Source organism: Barbatula barbatula (genome assembly GCF_947034865.1).
Source record: "Barbatula barbatula genome assembly, chromosome: 4".
NCBI classification, from domain to species: Eukaryota; Metazoa; Chordata; class Actinopteri; order Cypriniformes; family Nemacheilidae; genus Barbatula; species Barbatula barbatula.
The window spans coordinates 2,030,178-2,052,646 of NC_136768.1; the positions used below are offsets into that span (position 1 = coordinate 2,030,178).

Here is a 22,469-nt window from a genome sequence, read left to right on the forward strand (position 1 = left end):
TGATTCTTTCATAATAAAAGTCCTCTGATATTACCAAATTTCTAAACCTGGGCATAAATCTTCCATAATGCACACCAACCTCCTGTCCCGGTCCAGTCTGCATTCATCTAAAATAAGAGTAAAACATAAGACAACAGAAAATTATGAAATGATGGTTTGTGCGTTTGGTTTGTGTGGTGCCCTCGCAAAACCAGAATTATGTGGTTTTGCGCCACCAGAGGGAGAATTTACACTAGACCAGACCAAAGCGGATTAGACCGGAATCCGTGTCGTTTAGTCCAGTGTTGTTAAATGAACGACATGGTCAGGTGGAAAACACAGCGAAATAATTCAATGGCCTGAATTATAGCCCATTACACTGCATTTTGCTTCATTCCTGGATAAAATATTATTTTCAAGAATCTTTGAACTTGGTTGAAGTTAATAAATATGGAAGCGCCGTGGACGAAGAAAACCGAAGGTGTGTATGTGCATTTTCTATTTTTTTTGTTAAATCCAACACGATAAATTGATCGAAAACAAGTAAATAGCAACGTGTTAACTCAGTCTGATCTGGTTTCATGGACATGCGAAGAAATTACATATTTTTATAATTGTAGTGCATTCGATATTTTACGAAGATCTGTAGGCTAAGCTTTGTCTGTAATAATAAAAGCTATACAAATTAATACAATATTTTAATACAGTTTTATATCCAGACTATTAGGTTTCAATGCAATTCAACAGAAATTAAACTGCTGTACATTTTATCATTACATGCCCTAATATTGTCATTTTTTCAGACCCCTTGTTATTGTTGAGGTTTACAGTCCCACCTCTACGGCTACTCTCTGCGGCTATGTGGCAGGTGACAGAACAGAGACAGGTGAAGCATTTTGGGATGCTGGAAGAGTTTGTAACTATGGTGACGGAGACTGTGCCAGAGCTCCTGAATTTCCGTCAAAGAGTCCAACTGATACTGGGATTAAGAGCAAGGGTAAGTACAGTCATAGTGCAAACCCAGGTCCTATTAATAGACTTGAATGTTAAAAAATTACGCCTTTTTATTTTATAGTTTCTTTTAGAGTTGTGTCGTAGCGAGCATCAGCTCAACCCCGAAGATCTTCAGTCTCACCTGGACCGAATTCGGGCTCCTCGTGTAAACAACGCGCTCATTGAGGTATGAGAAGTGTGGGGGTTGGGTTGAAGATTGCTTGGGCATGTTCTTCACGCAGGGTTTCTATTCTACAGGTTGTTGATGAAGACATGGAGGAATCTGAGGCCAGATTCTTGGACCTCGTCCAGACCCTTATCAGCAACCCTGTACAAAGAGAGCACTTTTTCCAGGTTACACACACACTTACACATGCTCACAATATACTCTCAATGTTTCTAACTGCAACTTTAACTTTTTTTTTTAATCCTGTGCCCATAGAACATTTTTCCAGTGGAATATGGTCCCAAGTTTGACAAAGCACTACACAGACTTATGAAAGACTTTCTTCTACAGCTTGATCGCATGATGTCAGTGCCAGATCTATCACAGGTAGATTCTTCTGTGTTAAGTTCAGTTGTTCAAAATACAAATGTGATGACTAATTGTGTTCAGTTGGATGTTGTCACTGATGGTAAAGATGTATTCATATTTAAATGTGATTGAATTCCTTAGATGGTGTCTTGGTTCAGGGCCCGTCCCTCTCTTCTGGAGGAATGCATTCAGTCAATTTCGATCCCGAAGCAAATGAAAAACCTTCTGGAACGCCAGAGAGCTAATGGACATATTTTGGAAAACGGTAACATTTATTGTATTATTACATTAAAGTAATGCAAGTTTGCATTAACATTGTGTGAGTTGCATTTGTATTTGTAAAGGTGTCCTATAAAATTCTGCATTACAAAGGTTTTCATCACTGAAACCTGAATTACAAAAGGACAGGTTCATCAAGAAAAACCAAAGTGTGCTCTCAATTGGGAGGTCCTAACTGTATTGTAGCTGTTGTTAGTGTCACATTTGTGAGTGGGCAATACAATGATACCTTGCTTTAACTTGCTTATTGTTGTGTAGAAGTAGAAGAAATTAAATACATTTGCAAATCTCCTCATGACGATTCATGTCTTTATTTTCTCTCTCTGTTGCAGAAACACTTCGCTCCGCTCACGACAACTTCATATTTTCCTCTCTGTCTCTCCCTCCGCTGGTCCGAGTCGTCCTTCCTAGTGATCTTGCAGCATCTGGCGACCCTTCTGAATCAGGAGTAGATAGTCAAGATAACTGCCCCAGTTTCAAAACCCTGTCTGATCCTAGTACGTCCGACTGGAAAGCTGAAAAGAGGAAGATCAAGACCGAGACAAACGAACAGATGGATAGAGATGTTGATGAAGATGATGATCAAAACTTGTCAGTTAAGAGTGAAAGGGGAACAGGTGCTCATTGTAAAGGCAAGAGGAAGATATACGAAGACTCTCCTGGTGAAGAGATGAATCAGACACGCACTAAAAAATCCTCAATGAGATCCTGTAAAAGAAAAAGAGACGATAATGTAGAAGCATCGGGAGCGTTCACGTTTATTAATCACTTAGGGGCGTACACAGGTGAGTTCATTATAACCACTTTGAAGAACCAGCAAATGTATACATCTTATTATTGTTGTTTTGTTTTCTTCTTTACGCAGAAGAGGCTTCCTACCAGACATCGGATGCGTCTAAAGTCCCGTGGTCAGATGAAGAAACACATGGCCTCATTGACATATGGGGTAAAGACACCATCCAGAGGAGCCTAAAAGATTGTGCCCGCAACAGACACATATTTAACCTGATCTCTAAGAAGATGTATGACAGAGGGTTTGTCAGAACAGCAGAGCAGTGTCACACCAGGATAAAACGCTTGAAAATGACCTTTCGGCAGTGCTACGAAAAGTGAGTTCACTCATACAAACATTAATTTTATTTAAATAAAATAATTTCAAAACTTATTTCTTATTTTTTGATATTCAGCTGAGGAGCCTCACCCACAGAGAAATATCATTGGTCCAAACTATTTTGAATTGTGATAATAGTTATTCAATATTATTTTTTTATTTGTCTAATATTATTAGTTATTGATAAAGTATACAATATTTATTGCAATTTAGCACATTACATCTCCCCAGATACAATTTGCTTAATAGCATAATGCATAAAAAACATAATTATTGTAATACAAATGATACGTTTGACTTTTTATAATATACATTTATATTTTTCTTGTGTTGACGTCCTACCAAGTAAACTTAAAAAAGTTTGTTATTTTATAGGGTCTAGCTTTGCCAAAAACCAATTTTCAGAAAAATAAATAACTTGTCGTTGAAAACTTGGTTAGGACAGTTTTACAAGTGTATTTCTGTGGTGCCTTTGCTTCTTTCAAAAATATATATATTGCTGGATTTGTCTGTTAACGTGAAAAGCGGCTCAAGAGTAAATTTTGTATTTGAGTGGCAGTGTTAAAGGTGGAGAGAAACCGGAGTGGAAGTTCTACAATCAGTTGGAGAAAATTATGTGTGGCAAAGACTCATCCACAAACCAGGACGACAGTATCAATCCTACTGAGAAGACTCCGGTAGAGTCCTCTGGACAGCAGGAGGATGAAGACGAGAACACACATGACTGGGAGATTCTGGGCCATGCTGGACTGGAGGGTACTTTTACAGTTTGGAATTAAAGACCTCAAAAACACATCCTGTATATTTTAAAAATATTTAATTCCCTTTCAAGGAACCAGGAATGTCCTGTGGACAGATCTGGAGACGCAAACTCTGATTAAGATCTGGGGAGAGGACCGAACTCAGCGAGAACTTAGAGGGGTTCTTCAAAACGGACACATCTTTGCCATGATCTCAAAGAAGATGGCCGCTCACGGATACATCCGTACAGCGGAACAGTGTCAGAGCAGAATAAAGCGACTAAAGCTGTTTTTCAAACAATGCTACGAGAATAACCTGTGAGTCAAGTCACATTTTTATTTTACAGCCATGCTTCTCAATCTTAGAAGAGAAGCACATATTATAGAATGTTCACAAATGATTATTATCGTAAAGTTTAAAAGGACACTTTCTTTAGCTGAACACAAACTATTTATTATAACGTTTTCATGTTATTTTCAATGGAAGTCAACAGCTCCGAACAAGCACACATCCATCATAAAAGTAATTCAGATGACTCCTAAAGATCTTCAGAAATAAAAAGATATGTTAGTCAGAAAAAAATCGATTAAGCGATTGATATGTCACATATCCACAGTGTAAAGTGAAATATGTCAGCACACTGTTGAATCTAATTGTGTCTTGCATGCCCTGTGACCAGCGATCATATGTGTGTTTGATCGTGACATTTAGCGTTATTGATAAATCACCATATCTAAGTGTATTAAATTGTGTTTGTGTTCAACTTAAGAAATGAAGTCATACACATCTCGTACTGCATGAGGGTCAGTCAGTCATGAGAGAATATTTTAGTTAAATAACTGAAAGTATTATTCATGAATTCTTCTTTGTCCCAAAGAAGCATCACTGAAGGCAAAGAGCCAGTCGAATTTAAATTCTATAAACAAATGGAAAGAATCTTAGGCAACGAAGAGTCCAACCACACGCCGTTGCCTGAGATGCCATGCTCGACAAAGATCAAAGAGGAGGAGTCAACTGACATTGAGTACCAAGTGTACAAGTATCAGGAAATAGGTAGACTATTTACGATAGTTTATTTTGTATTACAAAAACAATATATCTTCTAGCCCAAAAGAAGATTAATTTAAAGCAAGACGGTTTGTCCATGTATAAATAAATGTCTGAAACTTGCTTTTTATCCCCACTGTGTCCCCTTATCATCATCCAACACAGAAACAGCAATGAACTGCATGGATGACAGAAAGAAGGTTGCATGGTCTGATGCCGAGACCTTGATTCTCCTTCAATTATGGGGGGACGAGCAGGTCCAGATGAACCTGCAGCGCTGCCCTCACAACGGCCACATCTACGCGGAGATATCAGAGAAGTTAAACGGCCACGGGTACTCGCGCTCAGCTGAGCAATGCCAAACCAGAATCAAACGCCTGAAAATCAGCTACAGGCAATGCAGGGACAGCATCGGGTCTGTCACAAAACTGTTTTGAAAAGCAGACAAAACTACTCAGTAAATGTCATCTTTTGAAGTTGTTAATGGGTCCTGTGTATGTTTTTTAATTGGTGTTTTCTTTGCAGTATATCTGAAGCTGAGCGAGTCGAATTTAAGTTCTATGATATGATGGAAGACATTTTTCGGAAGAATTTTTCCTCCGAAACTTCAGGAGCGTCAGATCAAGAACCCAACAGCAGCATAAAACCAGGTACTAAACTCAAGACTGTTTAGAAATAAATGGGTTCTTGAATGGGGCTTCTTTCTGCTCTTTGCATATCTGTTTATATTTGTCATGATAAACATACATTTTCTTTATTTCATTTTAGTTCTTCACAGCTGCGTTTTAAGATTTATTGTCTCTTAAATCTCTTTCAGAATTGTCAGACCCCTGCAGTAGCTCAGATCAGGCCGCGTCGGAGCCCTGGTCAGACTCTGAAACGGATGCTTTAATAGAGGTTTGGACAGAAGACGGGATGCAGGAAGCCCTGAGAGACTCCAGCCACAACGGCCACGTGTTTGCTGACATAGCAGGGAAGCTGAACAATCATGGCTTCCTCAAAACACCAGAGCAATGCAGATGGAAGATCAAGACCTTGAGAAAGCATTTACGAGTGTGTTATGAAAGAAAACAGTGAGTTTATTATCTTTTAATGCCAATTATGATCTTGCTAAGCAGCCATTTTTATTACATGAGGTTTAATAATTATACGCAGATGTGGCGAAGAACAAGACGACGATAAGTTCTACGATAAATTGGAGAGGCTTCTAGGTGATGAGGCCTTTTCCGTGGAAATATTTGATGATCAAGAAGATCAGGATTCAGGTGTGTGTGAAATTATATTTATTATACAAGTCAGAAAACCACCTTTTTGGGTGCAGTGGCTAATGGGATGTGTTCTTTCACAGAATCCCAGTGGCCGTCTGTGGCAGTGGTTGAATCGGGCAGGAAGATGCCCTGGTCAGACCAGGAGACTGAGGCCCTACTGGAGATCTGGGGTGAGGGCCGTGTGCAGCACAGTCTCAAGAGCTGTATGAAAAACAGACACATATACAGATATATTTCCAGGAGAATGTTGGCACAGGGTTTCAACAGAACGGGCGAGCAGTGTCACTCGCGTGTGAAAAGACTCAAAGCTCAGTTTTACTATGATAGGTGAGTCAGAAATTTGATATACTAGTTATTTTAGTATAAAAACAATGTTTTAATAAAAATATTTGTAACGCATTTTTAAAAACATTTTGTATTTCCTTATTTTTTTCAGCAGGGAGGAGTGTAAATTTTACGATCAGATGGAAAAGATTTTAAAGGACCAAATAGGCGATGAACAGGCCATCAGCGAGCTGGAATCCCTTACTGATTCTGATTCAGGTATATGGTTCATGTCTTCATCTGAGTTCATTAGAAAACGTTCCTCATGACATAAATGTATTTTGTAAGGGTCTGAAGTTTCATTTTTGTACCTCTTTTGCATGTCCAGAATCCCTGGCGCTCTCCAAACCGCTCCTTGGAGATGGGCCGAAGCTGGCGTGGGGTGACAGTGAGACTCGGAGTCTCATATCCATTTGGGGAAACGACCAGATCCAGGAGAGGTTAAGATGCTGTGTCAAACGCAAACCTATTTTTCAGCAGATTGCTAAAGCAATGGCTGAGAAGAGCTACAGCCGGACTGACGAACAGTGTCGGACCAGGATCAAAAGGCTGAAGGCCAGTTACCGTCAATGCCTTGACAGTCCAAGGTAGATACACAAACCTAGACTGGTTTGTTGTATGGGTGAATGGATAGATCTTGTGTAATCTTTGTACAACAACTGTAAATTGACACAAATGTGTATTCTTTGTTTTACATACCTCAAAGAAATGAAGGGGAGCAGGTGGAATGGAAATTCTTTAACCAGTTGAAGAAAATATTCGATAAGTATTATCCCAATTCAGTTGAAATTGAGAGCAACGTCACTCAAGATACAGAGACTGTTGGGAGGAAAACGTCTAGCAGGTCTACAAAAGCACAAAACTCAGGTAAATTGCAATTTTGTGCTTGTTTTCCTGATTCTAATATCAAGAAAATATAATATACGTTTATGAGAATTGAAAAAAGTTATACCGATTGGTGATATTACACTATTTGACTTTTTCAGTGTGACCACTACACTAATGCTCCTCAATCTCCTTTCGGGTAAAAGTGTGGCCTCCAGGATTTCTGAGATTACAGAGCAATAAGGTGACTTGACAAATAAGGTATTTTCAGTCATGTGACCTGTGGATGGATTATGGAGCAGCGACACACACAAACCTCTTATCAAACCTCGGGTCAGCTGTGGCCTAATGGTTAGAGGGTTGGGCTTGTGGTCAGAAGGTTGCCGGTTCTAATCTCAGTGCCAGCAGGTCATGACTGAAGGGCCCTTGAGCAAGGCACCTTACCCCTGATTGCTCTGCAGTAATGTTCCACTGTATAAAAACTACTTGTTTTGGATAAAAGCGTCTGCCAAATAAATAAATGTAAATATCTTATCAGATGAATGTGGGAATCAAGTGGACGCTTAAAAAAATCCAATACTTCCACTATGCAGCAACACCAGAAATAAAAACAAAGCAGTGGCATTTTAGTACATCTTAAGAGACATTTGACTGCTGGTGCTGTTGTCATGTGATCACACACCCGTTCACAGGGTCAAAACCATAGATTGTATAACCAGACTGAAGCTGCTTGTCTGCTACCATTGAGTGTTAAACTTGAAAGGCAGTATTGGATTTGCATCAAACCTTTCCTCGGTGCCATTTTATTTTTATTTTTGTATTCAGAATGTAAATGAATCGTTAAAAACTGATTTTGTCATCTGTTGTTTTTTTTCACAAAACCTCTAAAAAGTAATAAGAACAATGGCTAATATGAGTTAAGCTTGGTAAAATCTACTATTAGATTTGTGTTAAACATTTTGTAACCATGCTGGGGAAAAAAAACATCTCTACATTGTACAAAAGTATTTGGTCTTGTGGTACATATCGTCTAGATTTAACAACAAAATGCACATATACAAATATGGGTAATTGTTTAATATGACAAGTATGAATACATTTATTTTTATATGCTTCAGTTTAAGCCAAACTTCGTGTTAACTTTAGATCCAGAGAAAACAGGCTTAAACAATTATTTTTTACTGTTGTTTTGTATTTATTAACAATTGCATTGCTCAGTGATTGTGGAATAGTAAAAAGTAGAGTAGCTCTTTCAGGCAACTGTGGCAAAGTTTTTAACAGCGATTAGCAACTTTGGGTCTTGAGAAGGTAATCGGGACTTAAGTATATCCAATATAATTTCAACATTTTCAACATCATCAAAGCAATCATAAAACCTTAAAACTGTGACCTAAAGAGAAACTTGAAATATGCTAGAAATACAACCTTCAGTTAAAGGTGTAGAAATTCTGGACCTCAAGCATCACCAATGAGAACCGCAAATTATTTTTCAGCAGCTTTGTATGTGTAGGGCAAACAGTAAAAAGTACCGAACTGAGAATTTTTTTAGCATAAAACATTACTCTTCACTGTAAATAATTAAAAAAGATATACTCTGTTGTTTTATGTCAGTTAAATCCAATGCCTTTGTGTTGAGTCAATAAACTGATTATTTATTTGATTGTTTGTTGAAGTTGCTTATTTAGCATGACTGAGATATCATGATATCAAATAATGACATAACAACATATTTCAACAGGCTTACTGGAATGAAAGAACATAAACCTTACCAACATAAATATCACCTACTATGCTGAAATACAGTTTTACAAGTCATTTTTTTACACTTTAAATATTAGTTGGAGCATAACAGCACAAAATAGTCTGTTTTGAAACAAATGATTTAACTTAACTAAATAAATGTTCAAACTGCACATAGGCCCAAAACATCAAGGGCTTTTAGGTTCGTGTTTCTTGCGGCTACGGGTTTGGTCATAGCTCTTTCTGCGTTCTGCACGTTCACCCATATGAATTCTCTCGTGTTTTTTCAGAGGCCCAGCAAACTTGAAGCTCTTCCCGCAATGTGAGCACTGCCACGGCCGCTCGCCGGTGTGGCTAAGCATGTGGTTCTTCAGGTGAGACGAGTGCTTGTAAGTCTTTCCGCATCTCTCGCAGGTAAAGGGACGTTCGCCCGTGTGTACACGCTCATGTCTCTTCATGTTACCGATCTGAGAGAAGGCTTTCCCGCACACCTTGCAGCGGAACGGACGCTCTCCGGTGTGTATGCGTAGGTGGCACCTCAGCATCTCCGGTCCTGCAAAAGTCTTGTGACAAAGGGTGCACGGGATTTTCATACGGGGTCTCTCGTGGTTCCGTTGATGCTTTTTCAAGTCAAACATGTAGACAAAAGACTTGCCGCAGATGGAACACAGGTACTGCCGCTCACCTGCGTGATAACCTTTGTGTCTTCTGAGGAGGCTGGCATATATGAAACTTTTCCCACACTGGTTACACTGGTAGGAGCGCTCCATGGAATGGTGGCGGACATGGATTGATAGCTTAAATGCTGTTGGAAAGCTCTTTTCACAATGTGGACACTGGTGGAGGTTTTCCGAGGTGTGGCATTCGCGGTGAATCTTTAAATAAGAGCCCTGGGAAAAGCTCTTGCCGCAGATGGTGCACTTGTAGGGTTTTTCACCCGTGTGCACGCGGATGTGCTTGATGAGGTCAGCTTTTTTTCGGAAAGTCTTGATGCAGTGTGTGCACTTGAAAGGCCGGGCGAGCGAGTGTGTTTTGATGTGATTGGTCAGGAAGCTGAGGCACCTGAAGCTCTTGCCGCAGTCTGAACACTGATACGGACGCTCGCCCGTGTGTGTGCGCATGTGATTCCTCAGAAGACACTCGAAACGAAACTCCTTGTGGCACTCGGGACACGAGTGTCTTTTCTCTTCCTGTGCCACTTGGGATTCAGAAGGTTCAGCCGCTTGCTTTTTGGAGACTGCGACTCGAGGCGGACTGCTCTTTCTATGGATGATAGACTTCACGGATGGAGGTCTTTCTACGACAGGAACATAAATCATCTCCTCCCTAACGATCTCAACCGGATTTGGAGGCAAGACTGGTAGAGAGATGCCCTTTCCGGTTATCTCAGAGATCCACTGCTCCAAACTTACCTGCCTCACTCCAGCAGTCTCTGTCATATCCGGTTGTTCCAGAAACTGCAGTTGGGTCTCCTCGCCCTCGTTCTCAAACTCTGATACAACCACTGTAGAGCCGTCTGCAGTAAGGTAGATCTGCTGGACTTCACAGATCTCTGAATCTTTCTCTTCACAGAGGACTTCTTCTTGTATACCATTCTCTACTTCTTCGGTGGTGGCTACTGTTGTAAATTCTTCACAGTCAGTTAAAGGTTCAGCCTCCTCAGTGAAACTTTGCGAGGGACTCATTACTGCAAGGCATGCGTGTTCAACTTCTGTTTGGCTCTCTGTGCATTCTGCTTCAATAATAATCGTCTCTTGAGCGATAGATGTAGGAGGCAAACTTGCCTCATGTTCAATAGTAAAGGCGGGGGAGATTGTCTCCTGTCCGACTGGGTGAGGTAAACAAACTACTTCAGTTGTGGTAGGAATTGACACTGAAAAATAAGGAAAAATCAAATCGGAATTATTTGGATGTCTTAAAAACATCATCACAACAACTAATATGACATTTTCATATTTTAACTCCAGTTCAGGCAAACAAAAAAAACTCACGTTCACTAATAATTCTCTGAGGCTGCTCATTATTTCTGTTGTGAAGACTTCTGCATTGGAAGTGTTGCAGCACATCCTTGATTTCAATTGGATCTGAGAGTGGCTGCACGATCTCCTCCATCATAGACAGACCGCCACATAACCGCGAGGCTGTCTGAGGAAACACACAGTGTCCGCGGTACACGGTAATCAACTTGAAAAGGTTAAGCCTGAGCACAGCGAGGAATGGACTGAAGGTTACCCATCCGGTCTCTGTTGTGAACTAACTAACCATTTGTTACATGCTACAGGTAACTCATTACCTCTTTAAGATTGGGCACAGGTAGCAGATCCTCCACTCGAGACAGGAACTCCCATGCAAGGCTTTGTAATACTGCATCATATCCTGCCCCATATTCTACAGGGAAGACATGCTGAGGACAGAGAAACAGGTGAATGTACAGATGCCTTTAAAGAAAAGACTAAAAAGAAATATAAATGCGAGAGCTACCTGGATAAAATTATCTTTCTTTTCTGTCTCCTCCAAGATGCTGTGCACCGTTCTAATAAATTTGTTATTGATGATCTCACTTTCTACATCTTTACACTGCAACAAAAAGTGAGACATCGACAATGTTTATTTAGCCTAATACTGCTCAGATGAAATAGCTTTACATGGATGGCTATAAATAACAATGACAACGTTTACTTTATGTGTGAACTTTCGAAGAGAATCCAAATGTGCCTGAATGATCCACAGATCTGGCGTTTTATCTTTCAGACAAAGCTCCAGAATCACCTACAAAAACAGATTCATTTCATATACTGTATCTTATCTATGAAGAAGTTTGAAACACTTCAAAAATTCAATTCAAATGGTATTTACTTTTTTCCGCAGATAAAAGATGAGTTTATTAACCAGACTTCGATTCATGATGTCTGGAACGGTCTCTGTTACCAGCACCACGAACTGCTCCAACTTTCCGTAATGTGTCACATTTCGACGCTGAATCACCTGCCATAAAAATGCTGACATCAGCCGGAGGGGTGGCACTACCAGACGCAGTGCAGAGAGAGGGAGTGGAGGAACTACAAGAAAAAATAAATAAAGATGCAGACAATTTGATTTACTGTAACTCTCAATAGATATCAAGCCTGTGAATTATCACAATATCTAGAAGCCTAATTCTTGTTTTATAAATGTGTGTGTACTACCTCCTTATTAAATAATATTTTTTATTTGTGGTTTAAATTTTTTGAATATATATATATTAATACATAATAATTTATATTGTATACGATAAATATAAATACACAATACATAATTAATATTATATAAAGTTACATATATATATATATATATGCCTCAGTTTATATAAGAACTACAATGTATTCTAACAACTGCCATTACTGTACGTCAAATAATATTTCTTTTTCGTTTTTTGGTGTGCTTGGATTTTTTTGCCTGTTTTATCACAGACAAATTCCAGATGAATATCATAAAATAAACAGCATTATAAAATGTGAATTATGTGGCGTACATGTGTGCAAGCTACTTTAACAGGATTGGTTTTGCTAGCTTCACTCTCTTAGCTTTTAGCTCACATGCTAAACAACTTACCTGTCTCGCGACTCTCTGCGCTAAGGATTTCCATTATTGACGGCGAAAGTAAATCTGTGCGTGTGTTTTAGTCAAACGGTGACCTCATCACATCCCTGCTCTGGATTAAACGGTAATAACAGACGAGGGTCTGGTGGTCGTGAAGTTGACCGAAGCAACGAACAACAACGTTCAACCGGAACACGCAGCGGAAGTACGTCAGTGTTCCGCGCATTTTGAGATCGTGTACAGCTGCTCGTCTCTGCTACCTCAACAGGTTTGGCGGCAGTGTTTCCTCAGGTAAAATTTATTGTTTCTTATTTGTAAATGTATATTGTGACACCAAAACGTTACGGAAGAAAAGCACAAATTTACAGAAGCCAAATTTAAAGCAAATACCAACTCAGGTCAAGTGTGATTAACATTAAACATTATGTGAATGAACATGTGGTGACATACAGTATCATACCTCTAACGTTATATATTATGCTAGTGTAACTTAACTAAAACCAAATAGGCACATATTACTCAAGCTTTGCCACAGTTGTTTTGAAACAAATGTACATTATTGACAAACAGACTAACATTGCTTGTGTTTCGTAACTCAAAACACAACGAAAACAAATAAACAACAAGTCATACTCAAAAACAAAATTTGTTTGTAAACAAAATTATGTTGGGATTTGATAATTGCATACGTGATAGCAGGTGGCAAATGTTTTTTATACAGAACTTCTGTCAAAATAAAAGTCTAAATTATCATTATACAAGTCAAGGGTTCATTAAATTACAGGACAGTAGTTCTCAAAATACATGGTGATGAATATACTGGATGTACTGCAGAGAGATTCAGGATTAAATTCTTGGCAACATTTGTAAATGAAAACATACAGCACCCGTCAAAAGGCACACCCGACAAATTCTTTCTCATGATCTTTAAAAACATTAAAAAAAGATATTTTGACCTATAAAGCAGCCAATAGAACCCGGATGATTAAATTATAGAAAAAGGGTGACAAACTTTAAAGGTGGTAAAATAGTGTTAATATGTTTTGGATCCTTTGTCACCACATAATTCCCACAGTAACAATTGTATTAATTCACGGTTTTGTTGAGTTTAAAACTGTATTAAAATGTGGGTGACAAATCTAAATAAATATTTTTTTCCAGACCTTAGACTGGTATTGTAGATTTTGGTTTCTGGTTTATTCATATATGTGGCCCTTGAAAACAAAACCAGTCTTATGTGTAAATTGTACGAAATTGAGATTTTTTACATCCTCTGAAAGCTGAAGAAATAATTTTTCTATTGATGTATGAGAAAATGTAGAATATTGCCACTGTAGCAGGCCATCCACTCACAAAATACAGTTTTCATATACTTAGGGTATGAAATTTACAAAATATCTCCATGGAACATGATCTTTACTTAATATTCCAATGATTTTTGGCATAAAAGATAAATTGATCATTTTGACCCATACAATGTATTTTTGGCTTTTACCAGAATTATTGCTGTGCTACTTACTTGTGATCCAGGGCCACATATACTGTATGCAACGATGAAAGCATAACGAGGAAGCACTTGTGAAGGCCCCTCACAAATTTTATCCCTGTCTTAATGATGGATGTAATTTTCCGAGAATCGCACTCATTCATAAACATTAATTTGGCGGAAGAGAGGAAATGTGGATGTGTGTTAAATGGAGGGGGATAACAGTTCCCAAGACATTTCAACATCTGTTGAAGGAGATACAGCTCATTTTATATTTATTGTTATTACGAATTATTACCATAAAGATGGGATACTGAGATTTATGTGTGCTCCACATGTATAGATCTGCTAGATCTTTAGGTATTTCTTCATCTACAGTCCATAATGTCGTCAAAAGATTCAGAGAATCTGGAACAATCTCTGCATGTAAGCGACAAGGCCGTAAACCAACGCTGAATGCCCGTGAACTTCAGTCCCTCAGGCGGCACTGCATTAAAAACAGACATCTTTCTGTAAAAGGATATTACCACTTGGACTCAGGAACACTTCGGGGAAACCATTGTCAGTTAACACAGATCGTCGCAGCATCTACAAGTGCAAGTTTAAACTATACCATGCAAAGCGAAAGCCATACATCAACAGCAACCAGAAACACTGCCGGCTTCTCTGGGCCCAAGCTCATCTAAGATGGAGTGATGCAAAGTGTACTGTGGTGTGATGAGTCCACATTTCAAATTGTTTTTGAAAATCTTGGACTTAAAGAGGAAAAGGACCATCCCGATTATTTTCAGCGCAAAGTCAAAAAAGCCAGCATCTGTGATGGTATGGGGGTGTGTTAGTGCCCACAACATGGGTAACTTGCACATCTGTGAAGGCAACATTAATGCAGAAAAGTAAATACAGGTTTTGGAGCAAAATTTGCTGCCATGATGCCATCCAAGCAATGTCTTTTTCAGGGGCGTCCCTGCTTATTACAACAAGACAATGCCAAGTCACATTCTGCACATGTTACAACAGCATGGCTTCATAGGAAAAGAGTGCGGGTACTAGACTGGCCTGCCTGCAGTCCAGACCTGTCTCCCATTGAAAATGTGTGGCGCATTATGAAGCGCAAAATAAGACAACGCAGACCCCGGACTGTTAATCAACTGAAGTCGTAGATCAAGCAAGAATGGGAAAGAATTCAACCTTCAAAGCTTCGACAATTAGTGTCCTCAGTTGCCAAACGCTTATTAATTGTTGTTAAAAAGAAAGGTGATGTTACAGTGGGGAAAAATACCCCGTCCTAGCTCTTTAGGAACGTGTTGCAGTCATCAAATTCAAAATGAGTGAATATTTGCAACAATTAATCTAGTTTATCAGTTGAATAATAAAAATCTTGTCTTTGTCAAGTCACTGTATTCTGCTTTTAGTTAAATTTTACACAATGTCCCAACTTCATTGGAATTGGGGTTTGTATATGATAATTGTCCATTCAAAAGCATGGATGTGTAATGCTGAATATAAATTCAATATAAAGTGTAATCAGTGTCTGTGTTGTTGAGCCATAACGTTTATTACACTCCTGTAATGACCACATATCGATCAGATCATAGATATGTGGCTCCTGCACCAGTAGAGGGAGATCTGGGTGGTGAGGGTTTAACAGCATCACGGCCCCATAACCACCAAATCTCCCCACATGTCGTCACAGACGCAGTATAGTCAGGGAGCCACTGCAGAAGCATAGAGCATTTGCGATCGAGAGAGCGGAATAAATGTTGGAAATAAACATCGGAATAGGGGGCGGGAACCTGCAAGCGAAGATTACCGTGCCACACATTCCTACTCTCAAAATGATTTATGGTCGATTGAGGATGTGAAAAGCCAGTGGTGAGTTGATGACTGGTCATAAAATGCTGGAAGGAGAGATGAGGAAGGACGTAAACAACAGGCGAGAAACAAAAGGAGCAGGGGAAAGGGAGGAGTAAAAGAGAGAGAGTGAAGCAGCAAGAGGTAGATAAAGAGCGAGAGCGGGCAATGAGTGCTGCGCCGCCCTACGACTCGCTGCCAGCTCGGCCAAGCCCATGTCGTGCGAAGGAGTGGGAAAGAGATCTGCTCAGTGCCAAAAGACGGGCATCCCCAGTACAGACAACTCTTCCAACCCTACCCTCTACCTCCCGCCGGCCCTCCGCACTTCCCGGATATTTGCTCTCTCCATCGCAAGAGTACCTTAACCAACAGCAACGTCTTTCATTATCGTTGTGTTCAGAGGCCTCGCTGGCGCCCCCTGTGCCTGTAGTGGGCGTAGCCCCACCTTGCTGCCGGGCGGTGGGAGTCATGCCCTTGCTGCGCCTTGCACTCCTGATTTTCAGCTTTCTTTTTTGGGCGGCCGGGCTTGCGATCTTCACCCTTGGGGTATGGGCGCAAGCTTCGCTATCCAACTACATGCTACTATCTGCTAACCGATACCCCAATGCCCCCACGATCTTGTTAGGCACAGGGGCTGCCGTGACGGCCTGGGGCTTTTTAGGGTGCTTGGGAGTGGCTGCCAACCTTCCTTACCTTCTGCGGGCATATGCCGTCTTCCAGCTGGGCACGCTTATAGGTGGACTAGCTGCTGGGCTCTCAGGTCTTTTCTACAGGGAGGATATTGCTGAAGGGTTTCGTAGTGGCCTACAGAAAGCTGTACTGGACTATGGAGAAGACGAGGGCCGTGCAGATGCACTGGATAGCCTACAGAGGGCCTTGAAATGCTGCGGCGCCGAGGGTTGGCGTGATTGGCTCTTGTCCGACTGGGCAACCCAAGATGCTATTTACTCAACGGGACTTCCAGGAAATTACTCTCTGGCTCTTTCACTACCAGACAGTTGCTGTGAACGTCGCAGAGGGTGTCGAAACAGACCGTTGCCAGAGAGTGGAGGTGGGAACGACGATCCAGAGGGGATTCAAGTCCACGGTTGTTTTCGCAAAGTCTTCAGTTTGGTAAATGACAACGTCTTTCACATTGCTGCAACAGTTTTGGGCCTTGCTTTCACTCAGGTGGCAGGTATCGCCCTTGCATGCCTTCTTGCCAATCGTCTTACACCCAGACAAAGACGACAAGCACATTAATATTCAGGATTGTGTTGGACCAAGGAGCTTTGAACTGTGCATGAAACCCTGTAACTATGATTTAAAATTGTAGATTTGTAGTTGTCGATACACTCTAAAAGAAATGGTGCTACATAGCCATAAATGTGGTTCTTCTGTAGTAATCATATGGGGGAACCACTTTTAGTGCTATATAGCACCAAATATTAGGGCTTTAGTGGTTCTAGAGAGATATTTTTGGGGTGACCGAGGTGCTATAAAGCACCGTTTCCATATAAACAACCTGCAACACTCGCTATAATCTTGCAGCATACGGCATGGATAAGATCGTGAGCTCTGACAGCATTAATGTTCTACATAATATGCCCATTGTCTTTTTTTACAAATAATGTCAAAAACAGATTTTATTAAATATTGAGACAAATTTAGATGTAAAGTGTGAATTGTCCTGTGTATATTTAAATGTGATTGTCGCATGATTTCAGTCTAATAGATTAATAAAAGTAAAGAAACTTTACTGATTATGTATGCCAAATATATGTTTCTGCATTAAGGCATCATACCTCTAGTTCTGTAATGCGTACATCAGCAGGTGGTATTCTTTGTTATATTTGTAGTCATTTTAAGACATCTATAATACTACTTTTCATATGCATTCTGTAAATTGTGTCATTCTGTCATTAGAAACGTGACCAATAGTAATTGTAGTCTGTCTAGGCTTTTTCCTCTGGAAATAGGTCATTGGCAGGTTAATATATACACAAATAAACTGCTTAAGAAGGATCATGGTGGCTGAATCATCTGAATCAACTTGCTGCCAAAGATATTTGGTTGAAAAAATGGTTTTCCCACTATCATGAAAATAATGTTGTGAACAAAAGAATAAAGAAAGCTGTGATATCTCTAAAGAAAGCTGACCACACCTTAGTCTGCATCTTCAAACTTTTTTGTATAAACAGGTGTATTTCCTTGTGATCTCGGCTCAATTAAAGGCATGTGATAAATTATTGAGATATGTGGCAGTCGTTGGTATTTTTGACTCGATGTGTGAATTGATAGCCATCTAAAAAAAACATTTCATCCTACGAAACGAGATGAGCTTTGCTTCAAAATGATTTACACAATTCATGAATTCATTTTTTGTATTTTATTCTAAATGAACAAGAATTGCTTTGGTGAAATCTTGATGACAGACTGTCTAGACTGTCTAGAGTTTAACATCTCGCATTTGACTTTAATGAGTCCTCTTTTAATATCACTATTAACATAACAAGCAGAGCAGTCGAGCCTCCCCTCTCATTCATTTAAACATCTGCTACTGCACATTTGAATATGTTTGATTTCTTCGTTCACTTCTCAGTTTCACTCTCCCTGCAATTTTCCAATGAAGCGAATGCTCAGATGTTCAGCTTTGCAGTTTGGAGTGATATTTAAGAATATATACACACACACACTTTAATTCTAGTAAATGGCCTTAAAGGGATACTTCACCCAAAAATGAACGTTCTGTCATCATTTACTCAACCTCGAGTTCCAAATTTTGTATAAATGTCTTTGTCCTGATGAACACAGATAAAGATATTTTTAAGACTACTTGTAACCAAACAGATCTTGCCCCCCATTGACTCCCATAGTAGGAAAAAGTAATTTATCTTCAGACAGTTCTGGGGCACTTTTGACTAACATTGTATTTCTTGCTACTATGGTAGGCAATTTTCATTGTTGGGTGAAGTATCCCTTTAAATGTAGCCTATCTATTTTATTTGTATTTGTTTTTTTTCACCATGCCATTTAAAATGAAAAACAAAGCTCTATTAGACTGTCAGGCTCAAGAAAAGCACATAAAAAAGATTATAATTGTTATATATTTTGCATGCTAAGTTTTCTGAAGGCATCCAATATCTTTAAAAGGTCAAGAATCTGTTAGTTATTCACAGATTAACTAATTAATATGACAATAAGACTTCTAACCAGGACATAAGGGTAAACACTGAATAAAAGTATTGGAAAAACTGAATCATGAAGGCTAATAGGAAACTATAAATAAGAATTATGTAATTTAAGGGCTATAAAATATATGGTGTATATGCTAGTGTACATATGTGTACATTTGTTGCCAAACATTTTAAGTTTTCTCTTAGTCAGATTCATTTGTCAGACTCAAGGCAAAGAATTTGCATGATTTGGTCTGCAGAACGAATCCTCCACAATTTGTTTTGAATACAATTCAAAGCAGCCAATTAGTCTGACCGACAGATTCCACATTTGTTAAGCTTCACTGATATTCGAGGGAAATACATATATTTATATACATAAAGATAACTGTCGAAGCTTTGCGATATCAGCAATTCTAAGCACCTCTCATTTACTGTCTTCATAGTCTATTACTGCGTATGCATTGCATTATACTGTTGGAAAAAGTTCCACAAAGAGCTTTCGAACTGTCCAACTTTGAAAACATTAAAATAAATATTGCTGGACTCCAGATTAAGTAATATGTCTGCATATTTGACGTATATCGAGAAGCATGTGTGTCACAATGTGTGTCATAACATGGTTACACAAGTGTTCTTGTGAGATCAGCCCTGAGGTGACTTTGCATGTATATCACAACAATAGAAATAAAATTTTAATTTCCCAGTTGTCATTAGTGAAATTACAATTTGGTTACCAAATCGGACCTTAACATGCCTATGGCAGCAGAAATTAAAATCAACTGGAACCTTTCACGTGTTTCCATATGAATATATAATATATCTAAAAAGCTTGTCGAGTATTTGCTAAATTTGATATTTTTGAGGAAACATCACAGGTCCTGTACCGGTTCATCGTAACATACACTGTTATACTTTGCTGTAGTTTTGCAGCATACATTTACATAACAAGAAAAGTGACCAAGATATTTTGTCTTGTTTTATGAAAGAAAATATAAGAACAAGGTAAGTTTATGTTTAAAACAAAATTGTAAATTAAATCTACAGTAAGTTACTGGGAAACCTGCTGCAAAACTACAACAAGGTTTTAGAGTTTTATTTGTGTGGAAGTGATTCAAACTTATTGTTTTTGGAATTTTTGTTATATATCATCTTACTTTATTTTTAGTGCTTACTATAAGTCAGGTGTAACCCATTATATGGAGGTGGGATGGAGATTTTGGGAGGGGCCATTGGTTGAGTGGACAAACACTTCAATGTGCAAACACAACTGTTAGAAGATTATCACGGCTGGACAGTAGCTTCTGAACAGGTATGAATATCTCAATGATACATTTATCACTTAATATATGATGACTTGTTTTCAAGTATTTTAATGTAGGGAAACTGTTTTAGGTGAAATAGTTGCAGTGTGCAGGTAAGTGTCAATTTACAATTTAAATATATATTTCTGTATATCTAAATTATATATATATATATGTTTCTTAATAACTGCATACTGTAGTTATAATGATAAATAAAATTAAACTATTCAAAATTTAAATTTTCCCAGTCTTGTTTTAAAGGAAAATGCTGTACTCCATGTGGCTTGTTTTACTTTTGGGTAAGACTTGACATAAAAATATAGATTTATCGTAAAAAAATGTAAAAGCTTTGTGAACTTTGCTGATTTTCGTGATCGCTTTGATACGCAGGTTTGATTCACACCACCCCAAATAAAGCAGCTTCTGTCCGACTGGTGAATGGATTCTACTCTTGTTCTGGACGTGTGGAGGTTTTCTACAGTGGTCAGTGGGGAACGGTGTGTGACGATGACTGGAGTAAGGAGGATGGTCAAGTGGTGTGTAGAGAGATGGGCTGTGGAGTGTTGATAGAGGAAAAAAAAGAAGCATTTTTTGGAGAGGGCTCATCACCTGTATTGATGAATAAAGTTAAATGTATTCAAACCGAATCTAGTTTGATTAGTTGTCCATCAGACAAAGGGCCAATGTCGTGCGAGAAAAAAGGCGCAGGAGTCATTTGTACGCGTAAGTGCAAACAATTTACAAATGAACAGCATTTTTAGTATTTCTATCCTGCTGGGTTTAAATATTTTCTGCTCATTCTGTGTTTTATCTCACTACATGGATGTAGCCAATGTTAGACTGATGGACGGCTTCGACTCTTGCTCTGGACGAGTGGAGGTGTTTAAAGGTGGTCAGTGGGGAACAGTGTGTGATGATAGCTGGGATCTGTCGGATGCTGCAGTGGTGTGTAGAGAAGTGGGCTGTGGTGATGCTACGGAAGCAAAGAGAGACGGTTATTTCGGACAAGGCTCAGGAGGATCAATAAAGATGCACGGTGTAAAATGTGTTGGAAGTGAGTTAATGTTGAGCGGTTGTGAATCGAATAATGCCGCTGTGGATCCGAGTGTCTGTGATATGTCCAAGACTGCTGGAGTCATCTGTCAGTGTAAGTTACCAACCACTCACACGTGCGTTTCTGTGTATATCTGTCAAATCCATGATGAAGTGAAAGTGAGATCAACATGGAGTATTTGTTGACATCTATCTTTCTCTTTTTGTGTCTATTAAGCCCTTACAAGGTTGGTGAGTGATACACCTTGTTTTGGTAGAGTGGAGGTTTACCATGCTGGAGAATGGGGAACAGTGTGTGATGGTGGCTGGGATAACAAGGATGGGATAGTTGTGTGTAGAGAAATGGGTTGTGGAGGTTTTATAGAAGCTAAAAAAGATGCCCAATGTGGCCAGGGCTCAGGGCCGGTGTGGGTGAAAGATTTGGAATGTTTAGATTCAGAAAGTATGCTGCGATACTGTAAAATAAAGGACTGGAGACGGGACGTTTGTGAACATAAGGACGATTCGGGACTAAACTGTGCATGTAAGTAAAGCGCTTTTCATTTATTGCATTAAAATGATCATCATAACAGCATGGTATGAAGGGTCACCTAGTGAGATCTGATCTCTGTGTTATGAAATGTGAAATGTTTTTTTATGTATATAGTTATTTTTATTAGATCCAGTCAGACTGACAGGAGGCAGCACTTGTTCTGGTGAGGTGGAGGTTTATCGTGGTGGTCTGTGGGGACCGGTGTGTTATGATGGATGGGATCTAACAGATGCTGCAGTGGTGTGTAGAGAACTGGGCTTTGGAGGTGTTTCAGGGATAAGCAGTGCTCCAATAAAAATACAAGCAAAGATGAATAATGTCAACTGTAATGGAAGTGAATCTACACTGATGCGCTGTGGCTGGTCTGCACAAACCTGTTCTTCTAACCTGCGTGCCACAGTCACATGCAGTTGTGAGTATAATGCAGTCTCAGTTGTTCAACATAAGGCACACAAGTGTTTTAAGCTTGTGCTTTTGTGCCAGTTTTGTATTATAACTAACAGAGTTATAGTTTTTAACCACTTCATGATATTCATGATGGTCCCAAGAGGAAAAAACACAATTATTCGAAAGCATCTTTTTTTAAAAACAAAAATGATAGTTTGAAAGTGTGTTTGAAGTAGATTGACAGATATTTTCTGTTTTACTTGAACTGTTTTTAATGTTT

At 39.2% G+C, this 22,469-nt stretch overlaps 4 protein-coding genes across 7 annotated transcripts in view; 3 read left to right on the plus strand and 1 right to left on the minus strand.

Moving 5' to 3' along the window:
* The first annotated feature begins 239 nt into the window (after nucleotides 1–239).
* On the plus strand, nucleotides 240–8,762 carry LOC306892762 (uncharacterized protein). Of its 4 annotated transcripts, none has more exons than XR_013786496.1 (21): nucleotides 240–460; nucleotides 783–976; nucleotides 1,055–1,159; nucleotides 1,231–1,326; nucleotides 1,415–1,525; nucleotides 1,649–1,772; nucleotides 2,119–2,571; nucleotides 2,652–2,895; nucleotides 3,457–3,653; nucleotides 3,730–3,955; nucleotides 4,516–4,691; nucleotides 4,851–5,100; nucleotides 5,211–5,335; nucleotides 5,503–5,758; nucleotides 5,841–5,950; nucleotides 6,034–6,280; nucleotides 6,390–6,496; nucleotides 6,606–6,864; nucleotides 6,984–7,144; nucleotides 7,264–7,435; nucleotides 7,641–8,762. XR_013786496.1 is itself a non-coding variant. In XM_079454040.1 (20 exons), the coding sequence occupies exons 1-20, from the start codon at nucleotides 430–432 to the stop codon at nucleotides 7,266–7,268; spliced, it is 3,477 nt and encodes a 1,158-aa protein (XP_079310166.1). In that variant the 5' UTR covers nucleotides 240–429; the 3' UTR covers nucleotides 7,269–8,762. The 4 variants fall into 4 exon arrangements, 2 of the variants coding, with proteins under 2 accessions (XP_079310166.1, XP_079310167.1); XR_013786497.1 differs by having other exon boundaries at nucleotides 6,393–6,496; XM_079454040.1 differs by having other exon boundaries at nucleotides 7,264–8,762.
* LOC306892763 (uncharacterized protein) lies at nucleotides 8,161–12,689 on the minus strand. Its single transcript, XM_079454042.1, has 7 exons — nucleotides 12,434–12,689; nucleotides 11,699–11,901; nucleotides 11,522–11,611; nucleotides 11,324–11,419; nucleotides 11,136–11,246; nucleotides 10,834–10,987; nucleotides 8,161–10,715 (listed from the first exon to the last, which is right to left on the minus strand). The coding sequence occupies exons 1-7, from the start codon at nucleotides 12,465–12,467 to the stop codon at nucleotides 9,031–9,033; spliced, it is 2,373 nt and encodes a 790-aa protein (XP_079310168.1). The 5' UTR covers nucleotides 12,468–12,689; the 3' UTR covers nucleotides 8,161–9,030.
* The window catches only part of LOC306892939 (scavenger receptor cysteine-rich domain-containing protein DMBT1-like), a gene marked incomplete at its 3' end in the record, with an annotated part of 35,110 nt that continues 25,218 nt past the window's right edge, over nucleotides 12,578–22,469 (plus strand). The window contains exons 1-8 of the mRNA XM_079454363.1: nucleotides 12,578–12,712; nucleotides 20,082–20,225; nucleotides 20,309–20,330; nucleotides 20,466–20,516; nucleotides 20,608–20,940; nucleotides 21,047–21,364; nucleotides 21,488–21,793; nucleotides 21,930–22,214. Of these exons, the coding sequence (XP_079310489.1) occupies nucleotides 20,483–20,516; nucleotides 20,608–20,940; nucleotides 21,047–21,364; nucleotides 21,488–21,793; nucleotides 21,930–22,214 (1,276 nt within the window). The 5' untranslated portion in view covers nucleotides 12,578–12,712; nucleotides 20,082–20,225; nucleotides 20,309–20,330; nucleotides 20,466–20,482. The remainder of the gene's footprint in view (nucleotides 12,713–20,081; nucleotides 20,226–20,308; nucleotides 20,331–20,465; nucleotides 20,517–20,607; nucleotides 20,941–21,046; nucleotides 21,365–21,487; nucleotides 21,794–21,929; nucleotides 22,215–22,469) is intronic.
* LOC306892766 (tetraspanin-7-like) lies at nucleotides 15,751–17,755 on the plus strand. The gene has a single exon (XM_079454045.1). The coding sequence runs from the start codon at nucleotides 15,927–15,929 to the stop codon at nucleotides 16,998–17,000; it is 1,074 nt and encodes a 357-aa protein (XP_079310171.1). The 5' UTR covers nucleotides 15,751–15,926; the 3' UTR covers nucleotides 17,001–17,755.

What these genes read in the sequence shown, in the direction of transcription:
- LOC306892762 (XM_079454040.1), top strand. Translation starts at nt 430, where the DNA reads ATGGAAGCGCCGTGGACGAAGAAAACCGAAG. An exon ending in GTGTGTTATGAAAGAAAACA is followed by an intron (nt 5,759 to 5,840) that starts GTGAGTTTATTA and finishes AATTATACGCAG; the next exon opens with ATGTGGCGAAGAACAAGACG. An exon ending in CAATGCCTTGACAGTCCAAG is followed by an intron (nt 6,865 to 6,983) that starts GTAGATACACAA and finishes CATACCTCAAAG; the next exon opens with AAATGAAGGGGAGCAGGTGG.
- LOC306892763 (XM_079454042.1), bottom strand. Translation starts at nt 12,467, where the DNA reads ATGGAAATCCTTAGCGCAGAGAGTCGCGAGACAG. An exon ending in CTGTGCCCAATCTTAAAGAG is followed by an intron (nt 10,988 to 11,135) that starts GTAATGAGTTAC and finishes GTGTTTCCTCAG; the next exon opens with ACAGCCTCGCGGTTATGTGG. An exon ending in TCAGAGAATTATTAGTGAAC is followed by an intron (nt 10,716 to 10,833) that starts GTGAGTTTTTTT and finishes CTTATTTTTCAG; the next exon opens with TGTCAATTCCTACCACAACT.
- LOC306892766 (XM_079454045.1), top strand. Translation starts at nt 15,927, where the DNA reads ATGAGTGCTGCGCCGCCCTACGACTCGCTGCCAGCTCGGCCAAGCCCA.